The sequence below is a fragment of the Manis pentadactyla genome, chromosome 7 (genome assembly GCF_030020395.1).
Source record: "Manis pentadactyla isolate mManPen7 chromosome 7, mManPen7.hap1, whole genome shotgun sequence".
NCBI classification, from domain to species: domain Eukaryota; kingdom Metazoa; phylum Chordata; class Mammalia; order Pholidota; family Manidae; genus Manis; species Manis pentadactyla.
Window position 1 is genome coordinate 130,186,757 of NC_080025.1, and position 20,241 is coordinate 130,206,997.

General features: G+C 41.3%; 1 protein-coding gene across 2 annotated transcripts in view; it reads right to left on the minus strand.

The window, feature by feature from the left end:
- CHCHD3 (coiled-coil-helix-coiled-coil-helix domain containing 3) overlaps window positions 1-20,241 on the minus strand; it is a 278,762-nt gene that overhangs the window by 160,604 nt on the left and 97,917 nt on the right. For both annotated transcript variants that reach the window (XM_057504774.1, XM_036905587.2), the window contains exon 4: window positions 15,990-16,107. In XM_057504774.1, the coding sequence (XP_057360757.1) occupies window positions 15,990-16,107 (118 nt within the window). The remainder of the gene's footprint in view (window positions 1-15,989; window positions 16,108-20,241) is intronic.

Here is a 20,241-nt window from a genome sequence, read left to right on the forward strand (position 1 = left end):
AAACATAGTTAGTAAAGAAAAGAGTGGGGACAGTCACATTGGAACAAAATGTTGGATTTGTCTTTGTGGTTAAGAGGAAAACCCCAGGCTACCGAAGAATAAACCCTCCCACCCCCAAAAGCAGGGCACAGTTCAAAAAACCATGAAACTCAAAAAGAACATAATTCAGTACCACTCAGGAATCATATCTAAGCAATAAAAGCAGGGATATGTTAAAAGAAATGCAGAGCTGTTCAAGGATGTTCAACATTGTGAAGTATTTAATGTCCAACAAACAAAAATGAGGCAGATCCACTGGATATGATATGTCACATAACAAACATTACTGCTGAATTCACCAAACCACAGGTACATGCACAATAGGTTGAAAGCAATTCTCCCAGGCTGTGTCAGAACTGACAGCTGTGAGACTTGCCATGAACACAAACTGGAAAGATTGAGGTTGAACAAAAAGGAGCATATTTGCCTTACAGTCTCATTCCCAACAGAATGTGCAAAACCCTTATTTGGGATTTATAAGGAGCGACAAACTTCATTAAGCTTATGTTAAACTTTTAATTTTTTACAGGATAAAGCAAACGCTGAGGGCCATATTTCTTAGCCTCTTCAGTAGGAAATGAGATTACGATGTCAGTTCAATAAAACTCCAAGGCTCTAGTGACAGTTCCTTTCAGCCCAGGCAGTGAAGCAAGTAAGTTAACAATAAATGCCAGGTCATTATAAAGAGATGGAATTATGACCAGTCCTTTGCACCTTAGTTACGTATGGATTTTTACTCAGTGCTCTCCATACCTCACCTTGACACCCATAATGACCCAAGTGATGGGATGTCAATAAGCTATTTATGGCAGGGCTACCACATAGGACCACTCAAAGAGAGCTGCCCTGAGTCAACCAGTTTGCAAGTAACTTGATGCTTTTTGTAAAGGTACATTTAGAATGAAAATATGACAGCACATTCTAAGCACAGTTGCTCCTCACAGCTGTCTTTAAATACGACTAGTTGGTGGCAAGAACATCAATAGCATTATACTCAACTGTACAATTTTTTTCTCTAATCACTTTGTCAACCAGGTCACACAGTCTGAGATAGTTCCTTGGAAAAAAGCAACACAAGCAAATTGCTGTCACCTCTACACTGTGTTGACTGGACAGACTCACCAACCTTGACAATGAGATTTAATCTCCACAACCAGAAGGACATCCAGCTATCCTTTCCTCCAGACCCCTCAATAGCTGCTCACCGTTGACATTATGCTTTTCTAAGGCTATTTGGTAATGTGAAGACCCTAGGCATTTCTGCAAAGCTGGATGAAAAGGGGGTTAGACTGTGTACATTTGAGAAATAAATTCATCTGGTTAAGCTTTCAGCACACAAGCAATACTGAAATCTGCAATAGCAGTCCTATTCTTTCTCTGGACTCTTAACATAAAGGCTGGGATGGCAAACTGAAACAAAACGTGTTTCTCCTTTACTACTGGAGTAGCAAACACACCTGAAGCTGCCCTGCCACTCCATGGAATCTCCAACTAACAACCTCTTCAAAGGGCTGTATGCATTCCAGCTGACAATAATGCTGCTGCTTTAACACACACTGGAAGAAAGGACCACCCATGATAACAAAGAACATAAAGGGAAAAGAGGGCATACGCTTTGTCCTGGAAACGAAAATGGCCTGCTGAACGCCAACACACAGGAGGCAAAATGAGGCAGTGCATCTCTGCTCCCACCTGTCTGGAGGGACGCTGCTGCCCTTTAAATTTCCTGCTAAGATAGTAACTAAGCAAGAGTTATAAAGAATAGGAATTATAGATGGATCCCAGGTCCCACTCTCACCAATAACATTGAGGAAAACATCTTATACCTAAAAGGCTTAGATTCCTCAAATGTAAAGTAGAAAGTCTGTATTTAAATAGTCTTCAAAAGCAAAAGCTCAAAATGATTAGCTTCATTTCTGACACTGAAAGCAAATTAATAGTCCATGTGTGGCAAAACAACTGGGGCTTAGAGTCTTTAGCAAGTAAACCAGCACATGCATGAATAACAAGAGGGAGCATGTTATTTGAGGTTATAACAAAGTACTAAACTGCACCCAACAAATTGCAAATAAATTGCAAAAAAACATTTTAAAGTATCTTCAAGTGCCCAATACAACAGCCCGGGATAACAAATGTTACACTGCAACTTCATTCACCTGGTTAATTTTCATGAAACTAAAAGCCTCAAGTGATGATTCTCAATGTTACTTGTACACAGAACTTTTGAGCATGAGCTATGTTGATCATTTCAAAACTACAACCCCAATTGTATCCTCCGCCCTTGAGCAGGACCTCACTTATATTTGGGCAGCAGGGATATTCTTATCTACTTCCTTTTAGTCATTTTCCTCCATACTCTAAACTGAAAACCTTTTTTCTCTTTTACCATGAAATTTCAACTGTCACAGTTTGAAGCACAAACAAAAAAAACTGAAAAGCACACAGCACAAAATTAATCAATTCTTCTTCTTGATTGCTTCACTGGTGCATTTCAGACAAAAAGGAAACTAGGGATGAAAAGTGACATTTTAGTGAGTCACTTAAATTTGCAAAAAACTAAATTTATGCGTTCACCTACCCTATTTTTGTGTGTTGCTTTTTCTAAGTACTATGAGGTTTTATAAATTCAAAATATATAATGTAAGTAGAAAAAAAAATCCAAGGTAAGAATGACCTTTCCCACAACCATACATTTGACCAGAGACTCTGAGGAAAAGCAACCAAACCTAATTCATCTTTTGCATCTCCTGCAACTAACAGCACCTACAACATAGTAGGTGTTTAGTAAACTTGTGATGGAAAAGAATGCAGAAAGGGACCAAAATACCTAATGAGCTGATTAATGATCTCATTCAGAGTCAAACAAAATAACTGGTGCAGTACCTGAGGCCTGAAGCTTCCTCAGTTTTGCACTTTACAATATACCCTAAACCCAGAACATTTTTAAACTGATTGCTACTTTTTCCATTCAAAACGATAGAGAGTTTCTAATAATAGAAACCTTGGAGCTACCCTAGACACTTCTTTCAACTCTTCAAATTTAAAATATTTGTAATACTAGCTAAAACACTAAACACTAGAGATTTCCTAAATATTCCTGACATCTTTTCTCTCCATACCCTCTTGCATTGTCCTAATTCGGGTACCACCTGTGCCCTCCTGAATTAATGTGAAGTTTTCTATTTTGTCTTTCTGTTCACTTTCTCCTCTATTTTATCCTTCACACTTCACTGGAGTGCAGTATCAAAATGCCCATCTACTTCATTTCACACTTCAAACCCTTTTACGTATAGAGTCCCTGGGCTTCATGTACAGTCCTCATGATTTTAGCCCTGCCAACTTCTTCTGCCTCGTTCCTCGACACTCCTTGGCCTGTACATCTCACTCAGCAGCTCCTTTGTATCCCACTGTCCCCGTGCTTCCACGCCCTTGCCTGCAATACTGTTAGCCGGCCCACCCCTACTCCCCAACCCTATGAGCAGCTCCTACTCACACTTCAAGAGTTGGATCAGGCACCACCTTCCTAGAAAAACATCTTCTATTTTTCCCCACTTCTCTTCCCATTTCCAGGGCTTGAGTAGATTCAACTCTTCATTTATTCAATCAGCAAGTATTTATTGACTATTTACTCTGCTAGGCACTGGTATGCATTAGGTATCAAATGTGTACTGATCAAATGAATGCCGATATAGCAATGAGTTACAAGGAAGTCCCTAGAGTCACAAAAGTGAGAATTCTTACAAGAATATAAGTATCATGGCTCTGTAACAGTCTTAGCACTTTTTAACATTATTTTTAATGTATCTGTCTGCCCCATCATTCTGTGAATCTCTTAAGGACAGGATTTTGTCTCTTTCATTTATATATCTTTAGTATCTAGCACAGTGTTTTTCATACAGCAAGCACTCAATAAGATATGTATCCACAGTGAAGGAAACTATTTCACATTACGGTTTATAAGCTCCAGAATATTCAAATATTTTCTCAAGTAAGTAAACTGGGGCTTCTTTAAAGTATAGATTTAAAAAAAAAGTTCTGTGATAATAACAAGAAATGATTAATGTTCAACCAGTGTAATTTAGTAAGAGACAAAAAGAGTAAATCAAAATCTTAGTAGACATTTTTAAAAGAAATAAAATATCATTGCGAAGTAAAAAAGAGAAAAACCCTCCCTACTCTTCAATTAAAAGAAAAAAAACCTAATGACACATCATTCACATAGATGAGGTATTAAATGTACACAAAATGTCAAGTGGCATTAACTTTAGGGGTTCCCTAGTGCTGTTTAATTTAGTCTTCATTCTTTATGGAGGTATTTCCTTGCTCCTATGAAGCATACCTGTCATGTAAATTTTAACTAACATTTTTTTTTGGTATCATTAATAAATCATTACATGAGCAACATTGTGGTTACTAGATTCCCCCCATTATCAAGTCCCCACACACACCCCATTATAGTCGCTGTCCATCAGCATTGTAAGATGCCATAGAGTCACTACTTGTCTTCTCTGTGCTATACTGCCTTCCCTGTGCTGCCTCCCTACATTATGTGTGCTAATTGTAATGCCCCTTTTTCCCCTTCTCCCTCCCTTCCCACCCATCCTCCCCAGTCCCTTTCCCTTTGGCAACTGTTAGTCCATTCTTGGGTTCTGTTGAGTCAGCTACTGTTTTGTTACTTGTTTTTGCTTTGTTCGTATACTCCACAGATGAGTGAAATCATTTGGTACTTGTCTGTGGATAAAATGAGAGTTCCTGTGGCCAGGATTCTCACGTGGCCCTGGTTGACTAGCTCACTGCACATCTGTGGGCAATACACGGCTGTTGATTCTATATAAAGAGCTCCACCCAGTGCTCTGGGAGGGACACCGTGGCAGGGCTGCAAGGCTGCAGGAGAGCAGAGCAGAGGCTGGAGTCGTGGCAGCACCGAGGACAAAGGCCCAGAGGACAGCTCTGCAGGAAGGCAGGCAGAGAGGCCCAGAGGACGGCTGTGCGGACAGAGTGGCCCAGAGTCGGAGACTGGCTTGCTGCATGCAGACTCGCTCTGAGTGAACGGGATTTCAGTGACTGACCTGCCACCTGGAAATAAAGTTGGGTATAACCCTCTCACCCCAAGAACGTTTTGCTTTCAGTTTCTTTGGTCACATTGAATACATAGTGAACTTGCCCACGGCTGAAACCCATTGGCAAGACATTGTCTTTCTCCACCTGGCTTATTTCACTGAGCATAATACCCTCTAGCTCCATCCATGTTGTTGCAATGGTAGGATTTGTTTTCTTCTTATGGCTGAATAATAATCCATTGTGTATATGTATCACATCTTCTTTATCCATTCATCTACTGATGGACACTTAGGTTGCTTTAACTAACACTTTCATGTTGGTAAAATTATCAGTGAACTGCCCCTCCAAAACTTCTAAGTAAAACCAGCTAATTAAAATATTGGTACCAGTCAGTGAGAGGTCAAATGAGGGTCTGCCATGTTCTTTTTGAATCTGGAGCAGGACTTAGAGCTTCTCCAGCAAAAGCAATACTTCCAAAGGCAAAGTTTTGATCTGATCCTATTTTAAAACTTCAACAACTGAGCCACCGAGACTTTGCCCTTCAAAGAGTTTCAATAAAGCTAGCTGCCACAACTGTGGGAAGAGGAGCCTGGACTCACACATAAGGAGCCGGCAATCTAAATGTCAACTGGTAGTGGGTGGAGGAAGATGGGGGAGTAAGGGAGAGTTAGTTTTATTTCACAGAAGCAGCATCACATCTGTTTGGGGTTTTTTTCCCTAGTTCTCCCAAAAGGAACTTCTTCTATCCCTTCAAATATGTGAAACCCAACCTTTACTTTGTACTGGCTGCAACATTTGGGTTCTCAATAAAGAAGAATAAATCAACATTTGGCCATCACTCAGCCCCAGATATTAGTGTTAGGAATGACAGCCATGCAGGCCCAGCATCCACAGAGCAATGTCAGTGTTCTTAGGGTGACTCTCATGTGAATCACAGGTTCCAAGGATGTGTAGTTCCCAGCTGGGGACCAGGGGACAAACAGGCAGCAGTGGGCATGATGTCACATTCCACACCACACATTTTACATGGTGGTGGGTTGCTAAATCTGGAAACCTGGACTACATGCATACACACATATATACACACATACACACACACAAATGGGTTTCAGCCCTGGGCAAGTTCACTATGTATTCAATGTGACCAAAGAAATTGAAAGCAAAACGTTCTTGGGGTGAGAGGGTTATACCCAACTTTATTTCCAGGTGGCAGGTCAGTCACTAAAATCCCGTTCACTCAGAGCGAGTCTGCATGCAGCAAGCCAGTCTCTGACTCTGGGCCACTCTGTCTGCACAGCCGTCCTCTGGGCCTCTCTGCCTGCCTTCCTGCAGAGCTGTCCTTTGGGCCTTTGTCCTCGGTGCTGCCACGACTCCAGCCTCTGCTCTGCTCTCCTGCACACAAAATAAGCAGAAAGAACTTTATACCTCCAAAACATTAATTACACATGCATAACACTTACTTCCTTAGTAATTTTTTTCTAATTTTAATTATAGTAAAATATGCATAACATAAAATTAACCATCTTAGCCATCTAGAATAGTTCAGGAGTATAAGGTACATTGACATTACTGTGCAACCCATCTCCAGAACTCTTTCCATCTGGCAGAGCTGAAACTCCACACCCATTAAAAAGCTCTCTGCTCCTCCCCACCCCCCAGACCCTGGCAACCACCCTTCCACTTTCTGTCCCTATCAATCTGATTATTCCAGATCTCTCGTGTAAGGGGAAGTTTTCTCTCATGGAAGTGTTCGTTTTTCTCTGACAGGCTTATTTCACTCAGCATAATGTCCTCAAAGTTCATCTAGGTTGCATTATGTGTCAGAATTTCCTTCCTTTTCAAGGCTGAGTAACATTCCATTGTATGTATTTTGCATTTTGGTTTACGCATTCACCTACTGATATACACTTGGGTTGCCCCCACCTCTTGGGTATTGTGAATAGTGCTGCTGTGAATGTGGCATACAAATTATCTCTTCAAGATCCTTTCAATTCTTTTGGATAAATACTGAGAAGCGGGATTGACAAATCATATGGTTATTCTATTTTTAATTTTTTGAGGAACTGCCATACTTAATTCCACAGTGGCTGTACCATTTACATTCCCACACCATACTTGCCAGTACTTACTATTGTCTGTTCCTTTGATAGTAGCCATCCTAATGGGCAGGAGGTGGTTCCTCAGTAATGTCTATCTTTTCCAGATTTCCAGATCTATAATATCCTTGTATTATTTTAATAATTAAAGAAAAATCCAGTGAAACATATTTCAACTACTAAAAGTGATCATACATATATTTTACTGGTATAGAAAGACCTTTACATCTAAGTTTTTTAAATGTGAAGGTTATTGTAAGAGTTATACAAGGCCATATATATTTACAATCACATGTTTGGGGAAATACATATACACAAGTAATATAAAGGTTTTATACAGACTCAGTGGAATATGAAAAGGAATATAAAAACAATAAACCAGACTGATAATAGTAATTATCTCTCGATAGTGGAAGGTGATCTTAATATGTTTGTATTTATTTTCTGATCTTTACCAAATGAATATGTGTGTCTTCTATAATAACAAATAATAACAATGAAGGGGGTAATTTGTTAAGTAAGTTGAGAGTCATCAGGTACCTAACCTGCTATAGGCAACCATGTTGCTGTGGCCATGAAGTAACACTCAGAGGTCTGAGCACACTCAAGTCAGCCAGGGGTCCTCTGAGTCAGCTATAATTCTACTGAATAAATTCTACTTTTATTCCACAAGTGTTTTGAAGGCTCTGTTTCACTAGTATTATGATAGATGCTGAAATTCAGGAGCTGTGAGTATGGTAATTTGCCATCTATACCCTACAATCCCAGAATCAGAAAAGAAGAAACCTACAAAACAGAATATACACTGCCAGTTTCTTATGTTTAACCTGCTAAACAAAAAAATATAGAGAGACAACAAACAAGATTTATAGGGCGCAAAGACAAAAATGGGCTGAAGATTGCTATTTGAACCAAACTACATTACACAATATTTTAGTTACTATTAGATAAGAAATTTTCTCATACTTCCACATTTTTTAATGGAAATTCTCCTTTTTTATGCCTTGTCATGTGCATGTATGTATGTGTAATCACACTTATTTTTTGAAAACCCCATCTTCCTTGTCTCCCCAAACTTAGAACAAGATAGTATGTCCAAATTCAGGCAAAGAGAAACAGAGAAGAGTTCTTCAAGGAAGAAAGAGTGCAAGCTGGGGCCTGAAGAAAAATGCCAGCCACAGATTCTTCTACCCACTAGCAACTAAGAAGCTTGCTTCCCACCTTCCTCAAAAACAATACTATTAACCCTCTATCCCATCCTGCTTCAGCTGTGATGCTGTAACATTAGAGTAAATGAGTCTTCACACAATGGCCTGGAATGTTTTCAACTTCCTCAAAAAACCATGAAGCTTAGAAGTATAGCAGGTGTCACCAATGACTGAAATACTCAACACGTAGTGTATTTAATTCTGAAATTACCCCCTTTCACAAAATATGGCTTTCCTCCCCATCTCTTGGCCTCGGTTCCACTCAATGTGTGTGCCCTCATGATGGCGCCAACCCCTTGTCATTTCTTTCTTAGTCCATCACCTGGGTCTGGCTTTACTGTCTACCCATTCAGTCTGGGTCCTGGATTAGTCACTGAAAAAATGGATTTGTCACACACTGGCTTCTTTTGATTTTCTCTACTGGCATGTGGTCACAGGTTAGCCTCTCAAAGGAAGGCCCAAGGGGGAAAGAAGCGAGATCATAAACTGACTGTGTCCTAATCCATTTCTTCTTTAATTCTTAAATTTTGGTATCACTAACCTACAATTACCCGAAGAACATTACGTTTACTAGGCTCCCCCCTTCGCCAAGTCCTCCCTACATACCCCTTCACAGTCACTGTCCATCTGCATAGTAAGATGCTGTAAAATCACTGCATGTCTTCTCTGTGTTGCACAGCCCTCGCTATGCCCCACCCCCACATTATACATGCTAATCATTAAGGCCCTCTTCCTTTTTCCCCACCCTTATCCCTCCCTTACCACCCATCCTCCCCAGTCCCGTTCCCTTTGGTAACTATTTGTCCATTCTTGGGTTCTGTGATTCTGCTGTTGTTTTGTTCCTTCAGTTATCCTTTGTTCTAATAGTCCATATATGAGCGAAATCATTTGCTACTTGTCTTTCTCTGCCTGGCTTACTTCACTGAGCATAATACCCTCAAGCTCCATCTATGTTGTTGCGAATGCTGGGATTTGTTTTTTTCTCTTATAGCTGAGTAATATTCCATTGTGCATATGTACCACATCTTCTTTATCCATTCATCTACTGATGGACATTTAGGTTGCTTCAGTTTCTTGGCTATTGTAAATAGTGTTGCGATAAACATAGGGGTGCACCTGTCTTTTTCAAACTGGAGTGCTGCATTCTTAGGGTAAATTCCCAGAAGTGGAATTCCTGGGAGAAATGGTGTTTCTATTTTGAGCATTTTGAGGAACCTCCATACGGCTTTCCACAATGGTTGAACTAATTTACATTCTCACCAGCAGTGTAGGAGGGTTCCCCTTTCTCCACAACCTCACCAACATTTATTGTTGTTTGTCTTTTGGATGGTGGTGATCCTTACTGGTGTGAGGTGATATCTCATTGTGGTTTTAATTTGCATTTCTCTGATGACAAGCGATGTGGAGCATCTTTTCATGTGTCTGTTGGGCATCTGGATTTCTTCTTTAGAGATCTGTCTATTCAGCTCCTCTGCCCATTTTTTAATTGGATTCTTTGCTTTTTGTTTGTTGAGGTGTGTGAGTTCTTTATATATTTTGGATGTCAACCCTTTAACGGATCTGTAATTTATGAATATACTCTCCCATACTGTAGGATACCTTTTTGTTCTATTGATGGTGTCCTTTACTGTACGGAAGCTTTTTAGCTTGATATAGTCCCACTTGTTCATTTTTGCCTTCGTTTCCCTTGCCCGGGGACATATGTTCATGAAGAAGTCACTCATGTTTATGTCCATGAGATTTTTGCCTATGTTTATTTCTAAGAGTTTTATAGTTTCATGACTTACATTCAGGTCTTTGATCCATTTGGAGTTTACTTTTGTGTATGCGGTTAGACAGTGATCCAGTTTCATTCTTACATGTAGCTGTCCAGTTTTGCCAGCACCATCTGTTGAAGAGACTGTCATTTCCCCATTGTATGTCCATGGCTCCTTTATCATATATTAATTCTTTGGGTTAATGTCTGGAGTCTCTATTCTGTTCCACTGGTCTGTGGGTCTGTTCTTGTGCCAGTACCAAATTGTCTTGATTACTGTGGCTTTGTAGTAGAGCTTGAAGTTGGGGAGTGAGATACCCCTGACTTTATTCTTCCTTCTCAGGATTGCTTTGGCTATTCGGCGTCTTTGGTGGTTCCATATAAATTTTTGAACTATTTGTTCCAGTTCATTGAAGAATGCTATAGGTAATTTCATAGGGATTGCATCAAATCTGTAGATTGCTTTGGGCAGGATGGCCATTTTGATGATATTAATTCTTCCTAGCCAGGAGCATGGGATGAGTTTCCATTTGTTAGTGATCTCTTTAATTTCTCTTAAGAGTGTCTAATAGTTTTCAGGGTATAGGTCTTTCACTTCCTTGGTTAGGTTTATTCCTAGGTACTTTATTCTTTTTGATGCTATTGTGAATGGAATTGTTTTCCTGATTTCTCTTTCTATTAGTTCATTGTTAGTGTATAGGAAAGCCACAGATTTCTGTGTGTTAATTTTGTATCCTGCAACGTTGCTGAAATCCGATATTAGTTCTAATAGTTTTGGAGTGGAGTCTATAGGGGTTTTTATGTACAATATCATGTCATCTGCAAATAGTGACAGTTTAACTTCTTCTATACCAATCTGGATTCCTTGTATTTCTTTGTTTTGTCTAATTGCCGTGGCTAGGACCTCCAGTATTATGTTGAATAACAGTGGGGAGAGTGGGCATCCCTGTCTTGTTCCTGATCTCAGAGGAAAAGCTTTCAGCTTCTCGCTGTTCAGTATGATGTTAGCTGTGGGTTTATCATATATAGCCTTTATTATGTTGAGGTACGTGCCCTCTATACCCATTTTGTTGAGAGTTTTTATCATGAATGGATGTTGAATTTTGTCGAATGCTTTTTCAGCATCTATGGAGATGATCATGTGGTTTTTGTCCTTCTTTTAGTTGATGTGGTGGATGATGTTGATGGATTTTCGAATGTTGTATCATCCTTGCATCCCTGGGATGAATCCCACTTGGTCATGGTGTATGATCCTTTTGATGTATTTTTGAATTCGGTTTGTTTATATTTTGTTGAGTATTTTTGCATCTATGTTCATCAGGGATATTGGTCTGTAGTTTTCTTTTTTGGTGGGGTCTTTGCCTGGTTTTGGTATTAGGGTGATGTTGGCTTCATAGAATGAGTTTGGGAGTATTCCCTCCTCTTCTATTTTTTGGAAAACTTTAAGGAGAATAGGTATTATGTCTTCTCTGTATGTCTGATAAAATTCTGAGGTAAATCCATCTGGCCCGGGAGTTTTCTTCTTTGGTAGTTTTTTGATTACCACTTCAATTTCGTTGCTGGTAATTGGTCTGTTTAGATTTTCTGTTTCTTTCTGGGTCAGTCTTGGAAGGTTGTATTTTTCTAGGAAGTTGTCCATTTCTCCTAGGTTTTCCAGCTTGTTAGCATGTAGGTTTTCATAGTATTCTCTAATAATTCTTTGTATTTCTGTGGGGTCTGTCGTGATTTTTCCTTTCTCGTTTCTGATTCTGTTGATGTGTGTTGACTCTCTTTTTCTCTTAAGAAGTCTGGCTAGAGGCTTACCTATTTTGTTTATTTTCTCGAAGAACCAGCTCTTCGTTTCATTGATTTTTGCTATTGTTTTATTCTTCTCAATTTTATTTATTTCTTCTCTGATTTTTATTATGTCCCTCCATCTGCTGACCTTAGGCCTCATTTGTTCTTCTTTTTCCAATTTTGATAATTGTGACATTAGACTATTCATTTGGGATTGTTCTTCCTTCTTTAAACATGCCTGGATTGCTATATACTTTCCTCTTAAGACTGCTTTTGCTGTGTCCCACAGAAGTTGGTTCTTTGTGTTGTTGTTGTCATTTGTTTCCGTATATTGCTGGATCTCCATTTTAATTTGGTCATTGACCCATTGATTATTTAGGAGCACGTTGTTAAGCCTCCATGTGTTTGTGAGCCTTTTTGCTTTCTTTGTAGAATTTATTTCTAGTTTTATACCTTTGTGGTCTGAAAAGTTGGTTGGTAGGATTTCAATATTTTGGAATTTACTGAGGCTCTTTTTGTGGCCTAGTATGTGGTCTATTCTGGAGAATGTTCCGTGTGCACTTGAGAAGAATGTATATCCTGTTGCTTTTGGATGTTGAGTTCTATAGATGTCTATTAGTTCCATCTGTTCTAGTGCGTTGTTCAGTGCCTCTGTGTCCTTATTTATTTTCTGTCTGGTGGATCTGTCCTTTGGAGTGAGCAGTATATTAACGTCTCCCAAAATGAATGCATTGCATTCTATTTCCTCCTTTAATTCTGTTACTATTTGTTTCACATATATTGGTGCTCCTTATTGGGTGCATATATATTTATAATGGTGAAATCCTCTTGTTGGACTGAGCCCTTTATCATTATGTAGTGTCCTTCTTTATCTCTTGTTACTTTCTTTGTTTTGAAGTCTATTTTGTCTGATACTAGTATTGCAACACCTGCTTTTTTCTCCTTGTTGTTTGCATGAAATATCTTTTTCCATCCTTTGACTTTTAATCTGTGTATGTCTTTGGGTTTGAGGTGAATCTCTTGTAAGCAGCATATAGATGGGTCTTGCTTTTTTATCCATTCTATTACTCTGTGTCTTTTGATTGGTGCATTCAGTCCATTTACATTTAGGGTGATTATTGAAAGATATGTACTTATTGCCATTGCAGGCTTTAGATTTGTGGTTACCAAAAGTTCAAGGTTAGCTTGTTTACTACCTTACTGTCTATCTTAACTCGCTTATTGAGTTATTATAAACACAGTCTGATGATTATTTCTTTCCTTTCTTATTCCTCCCTCTCCATTCTTCATATGTTGGGTGTTTTGTTGTGTGCTCTTTTTAGGAGTGCTCCCATCTAGAGCAGTCCCTCTAAAATATCCTGCAGAGGTGGTTTTTGGGAGGCAAATTCCCTCAACTTTTGCTTGTCTGGGAATTATTTAATCCCTCCTTCATATTTAAATGATAACCATGCTGGATACAGTATCCTTGGTTCAAGGTCCTTCTGTTTCATTGCATTAAATATATCATGCCATTCTCTTCTGGCCTGTAAGGTTTCTGTTGAGAAGTCTGATGATAGCCTGATGGGTTTTCCTTTGTAGATCACCTTTTTTCTCCCTCTGACTGCCTTTAATACTCTGTCCTTGTCCTTGATCTTTGCCATTTTAATTATTATTTGTCTTGGTGTTGTCCTCTTTGAGTCCCGTCTCTTGGGAGTTCTGTGTGCTTCTGTAGTCTGAGCAACTATTTCCTCCCCCAGTTTGGGGAAGTTTTCAGCAATTATTTCTTCAAAGACACTTTCTATCCCTTTTTCTCTCTCTTCTTCTTCTGGTACCCCTATAATGCGGATATTGTTCCTTTTGGATTGGTGACACAGTTCTCTTAATATTGTTTCATTCCTTGAGATCCTTTTATCTCTCTCTATGTCAGCTTCTATGCGTTCCTGTTCTCTGGTTTCTATTCCATCAGTGGCCTCTTGCATCTTATCCATTCTGCTTATAAATCCTTCCAGAGTTTGTTTCACTTCTGTAATCTCCCTCCGGACATCATCCCTTAGCTCTTGTATATTTCTCTGCAGCTCCGTCAGCATGTTTATGATTTTTATTTTGAATTCTTTTTCAGGAAGACTGATTAGGGCTATCTCCTTCTCAGGGGTTGACTCTGTGATCTTGGTCGGCCTCAAATTCTACCTTTTCATGGCGATGGAAATAGTTTGCGGAGCTGGCGCAAGTGATGGCTGGGAGAATGTCCCTTCTTGTTGGTTTGTGGCCTTCTTCTCCTGGGAGAACAGTGACCTCTAGCGGCTTATGCTGGGCAGCTGCGCGCAGACGAGGCTTCTGATTCTTGCCCGGCCACTATGGAGTTTAGCTCTGCAGTTGTGGTGCACACGGCCTGCCTCAGGCTGCTGATCCGATATGGCGGAGCCGTGTTGGAGCAGAGACGGCCGGGAGGCTGTTTATCTCCGTGAGGGGCCTCCGAGCTGCCCTGCTGCCCAGGCGGTTAGAGTGCCCAGAGATCCCCGGGATTCCCAGCAGCTGGGCTAAGTGTCCCTGAAAGCTTCCATCTAGCTGTGAGGTCCCCGTCCCTTTAAGACTTTCAAAAAGCACTCGCTTTTCTTTGTCCCGGGGGTGCTAGCTGCGGGGACCTGCTCACAGGTCTTGCTGCCCTGTTTCCCTAGTATCCAGGGCCCCGCACATGCACTGTGTCTGCGCTCTGGTCTGGATGGCTGGGGCTGGGTGTTCAGCAGTCCTGGGCTCTCTCTCCCTCCCGTTCCAACTCCTCTCCTCCCGCCAGGAGCTGGGGTATGGGGCGCTTGGGTCCCACAGGGCCGTGGCTTGTATCTTACCCCCTTCGCGATGCGCTGGGTTCTTGCAGGTGTGGATGTGGTCTGGCTGTTGTCCTGTGTCTTCTGGTCTCTCTTTTAGGAAGAGTTGTATTTGTTGTATTTTCAAAAATATATATGGTTTTGGGAGGAGATTTCCAGGGCTCTACTCATGCCACCATCTTTGCTCCATGCCCCCTAATCCATTTTTAACTATTCCTGCTTAATTAGGGACATCTCCCACAGGCTTGCACTCAGTGTTCTCCACCACACAGTCTCACTGTAACCTCTCCACTGAGCTCCCGACTCCAGTGAGCACTCACAGTTCTGAGAAGGTATATGTGGGTTTCTAGGAAGGCTGAAGTGGGAGGTAAGCAGTCAAGACCCCATTTGAATATAACAAGGGGAAATCAATTGATGTTATGTTGCATACAAAAGACCAAATGTTATTCAGCTACTAAAAATGGCATTTCAGAAGAACATTCACTGACATAAGAAAATGTTCATGATGCTACACGCTATATCCAGCATAATCCAGATTCCTAAATATGTAATAGACTCTGGAATAAAAACTGTAATAGGTGTAGGAATAAAATAGACCTAGGTGAACATACCCCAGTGTGTACCATGGTTATGTGAGAATGACAGATTCATAGGTGCCTTTTCAAGGTTCTTCTTTCCAGTCATAACCATTTTTAAACAAGTTTATGTAATCTTTCCTTTTAAATTTTTTAAACATTTTCTTTTTGAAAATTCTTTCTTTTCTTAAAAAAGGTGGTTCATCAAAGCCCTTGTTCAGTATTTTTCCCCTTTTGAAAGCCCAGAAAGTGATTAATCAAATTTACTCACCTGTGCTGGACACTTCCCAGACTAACATCCGGTGACTGCCAGCAGGGAAGGAAACAAGTTAGGCTGCTTGTCCCAGAGATTTCAGATACAATAAAATCCTTGGGAGGGGAAAGCATTATGGGTTTGGGGAGTGGGGTGGACATAAGCAATATCCCCTTAGGCAAGATGTATTTGCCCATGTCTCTGTGTGGATCTCCACTTTAACAATTTTTAAGTTACCTGCCTTAAAAAGCCCTCCGTGGCTAATCTCAGCAAATTGTCAATTCCTTGTAAAAGTTACAAATCAAGAAAATCTAAGCAAAGAGAGCTTGAATTTCAGCAACATTAAAGTTGGCAAGGGGTACTTAGTTCTTCCCAAACATCAGAGATCTCCCTGTAGACATGTCACGGGGTCTCTGCTACTCACCAGGTGCTTGGCCTTTGCGCGCTCCTCTTCACTGGATATCCTCTCTCGAAGGATAGCTCTGGTTAACTGCTCATTGGCAAAAGCCCTCTCTTGCTCCAGGTCTTTGCCTTGCTTTAGTCTGAAGAGATATCAGAGGTCCAACTTAGAAAGAGTCTATTGGTTGACATTATATTTTTAATAAATACTCAAATAAAAGGAGGAACAGCCGAAATCATCTTGGTCTGTAATTTATCAAAAGCTGTATTTTCCAGTACATCCCCATTCAGCCTCTTACCCAAGCATCTAAAATAACAGAATTCAAATACATGAAGAAGTTTATTGATTTGACTGCCAAACTAGCTTTACAAAGTTCTTATGTAAAATTGAAATCTGCCCACCTAAAAATTCCATTCCTGGAGCCACTACCTGTCCTCTGGAAATTTAAGCAATAAACCTAATTAACAAGCCATCTTCAAGACAAATATTTGAGGGTAATCATCATCTTCCCTTCAAAATTGACTCAACTCAACTGTTTACTGAATACACACCAGGCACTGTGCAAGGCATTGACAACACAGTGCTGAACAAGAAGGCTGGGTCCCTGTCCTCATGGAGCTTATGTCACAGCAGGGAACTAAACACCGTTGAGATACCTTCTCTTCCAGTCAGTACTCCTATTTTCCAACAACCCTCATATGCAAAAGTGGCCAGACCTTTCCACAGCAGGGCTCCTCCCTTTCAGAATGAATTCAATTTGTTCCTTAGCTCCACACTCAATGTAACACTGCAGACTGGTCTAGCAAAATAAGACAGAACTTCGCCTCCCAAGATCTGCACACAATACTAATTCCATTAATGTAGCATCCAATTGTATTAGGTTTATCAGTAACATCATTGCACAATTAGATCATATTAAGTTACAATCCACTGCAAGCCTTCATTATACGTGAAAAGGATAAATGGCACCAATTTTCACCATAGTGCCTGGCACATACAGGTATTCAGTAATCACTGAATGAGAGATCATTTCAGTCTAATTTCATGGACAAAGATTTTCTGATTGCCTTTTCTTCTTCAAGAGAATAACCCCTATATACCATCATATCTCCAAAGGTACAAGCGATGCTTTAAAAAGCAAAGGTAAAATTGTTATGTTGGTATAAGGGAAATTATCAATGAAATCTACTTTGTAAGTGAGAGTGATGAGCACCAAATTGAACTCAATACTGGTCGATCAAATTTTTTAAAGACCCTTGAAAAGAACTAAAGAAAAAATGTTACTTTGAGGGTGCCACATCATCCAGATACTATGAAATTCTCAGAAATCAATTATAACCAAACTTTGATTATAATCAAAAACATAATCAGAAATCGCTTTGTAAAATATATTCCTAAAAATTAAACCTGTCTGTTTTTGTGTGTTCAATAAAAATGAGTAATAGAAACAAATCCTGCACTTTGAAAAGCTCTAATGCAGAAGGAACCTCTAGGAAACATCCCTAAGCAATAAGCACCATTACGCTTTATACAAACCAAGTTTCTCAACATTATTTCATAATAAATTCAGCAACATCAATGATATCCATATACTAATTCAGTGGACATACAAATTACAGGAAAACACCCATAATTAGAAGTAACATCACTTCCAAAGAGCAGCAGATCTACCAGTACGGTGCACAAGCCAGCAGCAGGGACACCCCTGGCACCTTTACTAGAAACAACAATGCTCAGGCAGCACCCCTGTCACCTGGAACTCGGGTGGTGCCCAGCAAACTGCCTTTTCATAAGCCATCCAGGTGATTCAGGTGCATAATAAGGCTTGAGAGCCACAGCTCTCAATTACCAACATACACTTCGAAAGGAAAGGAGCGACACACCGCAGCAATTCACCGGAGAATTCCGCTTTATTAGGGAAAGGTGCTGGGTTATATAGGAAGGGGCATGGGGTGATTGTGGTGTTACTTCTACGGGGCTGGTGGCTATTGGCTAGGTGCTGGGAGTGGGAGGGGGGAGAGGTGATTGGGCTTCAGGTGGCACCAGCGGGAACCGAGGACCCGGAAGAGAAGCAGGAGGTTCGCCATCTTATGGGTGGGGGCCCTTCATTCCCCCCTTTCTCCTCTATGAGGTTGTGGACGTTGCTTTCTCTCTGACTGCTTCCTGCTGAGCAGGGGTGGAGAAGGGAGTGAGGGCTTGAGGACTGGGAGGAAAGGGTTGATAGGACTCCCCACAGTAAGGACGAGTAGATGTGGACTTCTTCAGGTTGGAAATCAATGAAGGTTCCCTGTAACCATAGGTTGAGGACTTGTTGATTCTAATGGTTCCAAGAGGATACGGGTGCCAGAAGCCAGGCATCTGCGGCCATTGTTTCCAGGAACAGTTTCCAGCGGAGAGAGGGGTCCATCTCAGCGTGTGGTGGGGAGGTTACATGAGGGTGAGGGATCTTCTGTGGCTAAAAGCTGGTAGTTCCTGAGTAAAAGCTGGTTGAAAATTTGATTAGAGATTTTACCAACTTGGGATTTGATAAACTTTACTATACAAGGCAAGAAGAGACAGGCGAAAAGAATGATTATTATAGGGCCTGCAATGGGCCACAGCCAGGTGAGGAAGGGGTTTGTTAGTATTGAAGAGAATGGGTTGGAATTGGAAGCAGAGTGGAGGCTGGAGGCAAGGTCAGTGAGTTTGGTAATGTCAGTTTCTACAATGCCGGATTCGTTGATGTAACAGCAGCACTCTTCTCGAAGGAAGACACAGGTGCCGCCTTTCTCAGCTGTGAGCAAATCTAAGGCCCGGCGGTTTTGAAGGGTGACCTGTCTTTGGAGAGAGGCCAGGGAATCGGCAGTGGATGTCAGGGCTCCCTCAAGTTTGGCGTTGAGATCTCTAATTGCCCATAGAGAGTGACCCACAGCTCCTCCCGAAAACCCTGCCCCAATGGCTGAGGTGGTCAAAGAGATACTGACCATGATGGGAAGGAAAGCAGCCCTTTTTGTGCGTGAGGGCAAGGGAGGTTGGAGCTCAAGGAATTCTGCCATGCTGTAAAGTGTAAGCTGTGGGATTGGGTGACGAGAATGCAGGTATATATATATATTGGAGTTGGGAGGCAGTGAGTTGAAAAGACTGCCATTACACCAAAAGAAGTGACCTGGTTGCGTAAAAGTCTTAGAGCCAGAGGTAGGGGTGTAGATAGAGAGACAGTGAAGTGTGCTGGAGGGAGGAGGGGTTGGGCCTACACAGTGGTGGATGGTGAGATTATCTGCGTATTCTGGTTCCCATAGGGGTATGTCTGCCAGGGGACGGAAGGGTTGTCCTTCTGCATGGAAGGAGTAGTTGGAAATATTAAGGGGCACGGCAGCCAGCAGTGGGCGCTGTAGTGGTGTGCACAAGAAACAATTGGCGGTGTTGAGGGTGTGGTTGAGAAAGATGGTGGTGTCTTCCATGAGATGTAACCAAGAGTAGGAGTGGGGGTAAGAAGATGAAGAGGCGCCGTCAAGAGTTTGGACAATAACTTTTTCGGAATGTCCGATGTCTGATGCAACTTGAGAGATCCGGGAATGAGAGAGAACATACTCTTGAGAGATATGAAGGGTACCGTGGGGGGTCAAGGACCCCCCATAGTAAACTGAGGCTGTGACTCCGGTGGCCCATCGAGAGTTCCAGGGATCTGGGATTGATAAGGAGAATGAGCTGTTGGGATATTTTATGAAACGGTTGGAGGAGTAATACTGTCGGTACCAGGAGTTACCCATGTAGTGAATGACGCAAGACCTGTAGGGACATCCCCCGTAGGTGTCTGGCCATCACCTGCAATAGGCTTGTTTTTGGTCATAGAGGAAGCAGAGGTAGGGAGAATAAAGGTAGCTGCTAGTGAACACTTCGGTGGATGGAGGAAAGGAGGTATAAAGGCTCGGAGCAGCCTTTCAGAGGGCAGTCTGATGTGGCAATGAGGGTAGTAACTTTTGTTTGATGCTGTGTGTAAGTCTGTCTGACTTTGAATCGCCATACAAAGGAGGCTGGGGTGGCGGGGAAGACAATAGGAATGAAGGAAAAAAGCAAGAGAGCAGTAAAGGAGGAAAAAGTCATGATTCGGGTATGGATGGCAAAGGGGGTGAATGGGAGATGTGGAGTTTCAAGGGATCAGAGGGATGAGGCGTGGTAGAGTAGACAGCGTCTTGGGCTGTATCCAAAGGACTCTGGATTGTGACCGATGGGTCTTGAGTGTCCAGAGAAGGTGGGTCCTGGGTGTTTGGTTTCAACCTGAAGATATGAGTCCAAG